Source organism: Gallinula chloropus (genome assembly GCF_964237585.1).
Source record: "Gallinula chloropus genome assembly, chromosome: 8".
NCBI lineage: Eukaryota > Metazoa > Chordata > Aves > Gruiformes > Rallidae > Gallinula > Gallinula chloropus.
In genome coordinates this window covers 28,426,510-28,429,917 of record NC_140093.1, presented here as the reverse complement: position 1 = coordinate 28,429,917, position 3,408 = coordinate 28,426,510, and the positions used below count along the sequence as shown (strand labels likewise).

The following is a 3,408-nucleotide window of genomic DNA, read 5'->3' as shown; positions in this document are numbered from 1 at the left end:
TCTTAGCGGCAGCCCTGGCCTCCTCAGCTAGCCCACCCCAGAAAGATTTCGCTCGCTCCTGCCCCTCCCTAAGAGATTTTGCTTGACTCTCCGTGAGCGGATCAGGGTTCGGGGACGGAGGAGGCTTATCGTCCTCTCGATGTTTGGGCTCAGCAGGCTTATCACTGTCTGGGGGCTGCAAAGCTTTTGTGGCTGCCCCGATTCCCAATTTTGGGGTGACCAACGAACATTCTTTTGCCACCCTCCAAGTGTTCTGCTCTTGTATCGCTTTCTGGAGTGCCTGCACAACTCTCCCCCACGATTTAAGATTTTTCCCACTACCTGAGGACATAGTTTCCTTGGCCAAAGCTTTAGTACATTTATCCCACACCCCAGGATAGAGAATATCAACCGGCTGGTCGATGACCCCGATTTGTAAAAGTCTCGCAATGGCGAGAGTAAAATCTTTAGGCTTACAATCAATACCCCACTGCTTATGCCATTCCAATATGACCTTCACAAGGGCGTCCATCCTCCTTGTGGGTCCGGGAGCATCCTCCCCGCCGGGTAGCTCGCGCTGCTCCAGCCGCCGTTCACCCGAATCCAGGCAGGTTTCCCGGGTTTCGGCACCACTTGTTGCCTTTATTAGGCGTGGTGACCTGGGTCAGGAACAGCAACGGCACCACACTCTGGCAGCAGAGTACCATCAGCTCACAGACACCAATGTAGTGGACGGCAAATGGCGTTTAATAGCGAGGGGCACAGTGTTTTACAGCCTAGGGCTACGATGTCACTTCCATCCGCTTACCTCACCGGCTACCTACTATTGGTTACCTGAGGAGGGGGGGGGGGCTCCTATCTTTCTGTGCAGCCCAAAATCTTCCGACCGCCAGGCCCTATCTGCCGACAAAGCCTGAAAAGGAAAAGGCAAAGGTGTGGGGCAGTGTGGGATGGGCTGTGGTGCAGATGGCCAGGGGTGATGGTGAGGCTGAAAGGGCCTGATAGAAATGAGGTCTTTGCCCCCTTGGCTATGGCTGAGGTCCCTGACAACAAGCATCAGAGGTAAGGGCCAGGATCTCCCTGCCAAAAGGCTGGGGGTGAGCGGTTGGCTTTTCTGCTTCATCAGACGAAGCCAGGGTGTCCTCAGCAACAGAGCTGCCTGTGCTTTGCCTGTGTTTGTCCTCATGGCCTCCAGTTGTCTGCTCTAAGGAGCCCATGGGGAGGCTTTGTAAGTAATGGCTCCCAGTGGGGCCTGTTAGTGCTTCAGAGTACTTTTCCATTACTGGTGATGTAACTTTTAGAGAGGTTTCTTCACTCTCCTCTTGGTAGCTGAGGACTCTAAAGAAAAGACCCCATGGAGCTCATTAACATCCAGAAATCCCTTAGAGGCATGTCTCTTCAAGTGATTAAAAAACTCAGGACTTCTACAACTAACTGAATTTCAGTTAGGTCCTTAGTGATGAAAATTTCAATGGAATTTCCCTGAAGGACCTTTTCTCAGTCACAGGTATATTCTGTCATGGCTCAGTTGACAGAAGAAGTGACAGCAGCATACTGTGATGGATATCGGTCTCCTAAGGAGATCTGGACAGGCAGGAAAAGCAGTCTCTGGAGATCCAACCCTGTCTGGAGAACCTCGCTTTTCCTCAAGCCCAGCAGTTCCCTCACTGGCCTCCAGGGACTACCAAAAATTTTCCTCATATCATCTGTGCTCACAGGCACAGACAGATTTCTCTGACAACAAATAGCAGTTAAACATGACACAGTTTAATAACCATGAAATCTCTCTCCTCAGCTGCCTGCTACGGCCAAGCAGCCTGTGAAGGGGGTCAGATTTCAGAGGAAATTCTCTCCTAGAATAGTTTTATTTGTATATGTAAAGGTTACTTATCAATACAGAAGATGATCAGTTGGTTGTTGCAGAGAAACATCCAGTCATCAGTTTCCACATGGCATCCTTGAGCTCCTGGTTCCTCATGCTGTAGATGAGGGGGTTCACTGCTGGTGGAACCACCGAGTAAAGAAATGCAACAACAAGGTCCAGAATTAGGGAGGAGATGGAGGGGGGCTTCAGGTAGGCAAACACGCCAGTGCTGACAAACAGGGAGACCACGGCCAGGTGAGGGAGGCACGTGGAAAAGGCTTTGTGCCGTCCCTGCTGCGAGGGGATCCTCAGCACAGCCCTGAAGATCTGCACATAGGACACCACAATGAACACAAAACACCCAAAAGATAAACAGGCAGTGATCACAATTACTCCAATTTCCCTGAGGTAGGCATCTGAGCAGGAGAGCTTGAGGATCTGGGGGATTTCACAGAAGAACTGGTCAACAGCATTGCCATGGCAGAGGGGCAGTGAAAATGTATTGGCTGTGTGCAGCACAGCAAAGAGAAACCCACTGGCCCAGGCAGCTGCTGCCATGTGGACACAAGCTCTGCTGCCCAGGAGGGTCCCATAGTGCAGGGGGTGGCAGATGGCAACGTAGCGGTCATAGGCCATGACAGTGAGAAGAAAGTACTCTGTGAAAATCAAAAGTACAAAGAAAAATATTTGAGCGACACATCCTGTGTAGGAAATGGCCCTGGTGTCCCACAAGGAATTGGCCATGGATTTGGGAACAGTGGTGGAGATGCAGCCAAGGTCAGAAACAGAGAGGTTAAAGAGAAAGAAGTACATGGGGGTGTGGAGGTGGTGGTCACAGGCTATGGTGATGATGATGAGGCCATTGCCCAGCAGAGCAGCCAGGTAGATGCCCAGGAAGAGCCAGAAGTAAAAGAGCTGCAGCTTCCGTGTGTCTGCAAAGGCCAGGAGGAGGAACTGGCAGATGGAGCTGCTGTTGTACATCTGCTGCCATCAAGTGTGGAGACCTGTCCAAGGAGTAAAAGACATAGGAAGAAGTTAGAGAGCTCTTCTTTGAGAAAAACCTCTTCCAGTTCTCATGGAATACCCTCAGATTGACCCTCTGGATTCAGGAAGACTTTTGGCAGATCCCTTTTGAGGGTTTTGTTTTGTGCTGCCTTGAGAGTGCCACTACTGGGAGAAGGGTCAGCTGTGGCTCTGGAGAACTCAGTCCTGCCTGGCAGCAGTCAGTAAATAGAAGGATGGTGTGATCTCAGACTAAGTCCCCTGCGGAGAGGAACGAGCTTTTCAGCACTGTCACTCCAGTTTCACCAGAGGGCAGAGCAGAGCTTTGGAGATTTGGTTTTTTGCTGCCTGTACCTGAGGAGTGTTTCTTCTGTCAGAACTGCCTGACATTGCTGCTGCAGTGCCAGTGAAACCTTCCCCTGAGTGCAGCGTGGGGAGAGCTGCTCTGTCCATCAGCCCTGGTCTCAGCTGCCCGGTGATGGACACTCTGTGATCACACCCTGGCTTGAGCTTACCATTGCTGGCAGAAGGGAAATCCTCCGTCCTTAAGATGGGGGTCCTGA

The 3,408-nt window shown here is 51.3% G+C and overlaps 1 protein-coding gene across 1 annotated transcript; it reads right to left on the bottom strand.

Moving 5' to 3' along the window:
* Window positions 1-1,885: 1,885 nt before the first annotated feature.
* On the bottom strand, window positions 1,886-2,824 carry LOC311194229 (olfactory receptor 14A16-like; the record flags this gene model as incomplete). The annotated part of the gene is made up of 1 exon (XM_084267262.1): window positions 1,886-2,824. The coding sequence occupies one exon, from the start codon at window positions 2,822-2,824 to the stop codon at window positions 1,886-1,888; it is 939 nt and encodes a 312-aa protein (XP_084123388.1).
* Window positions 2,825-3,408: the final 584 nt, after the last annotated feature.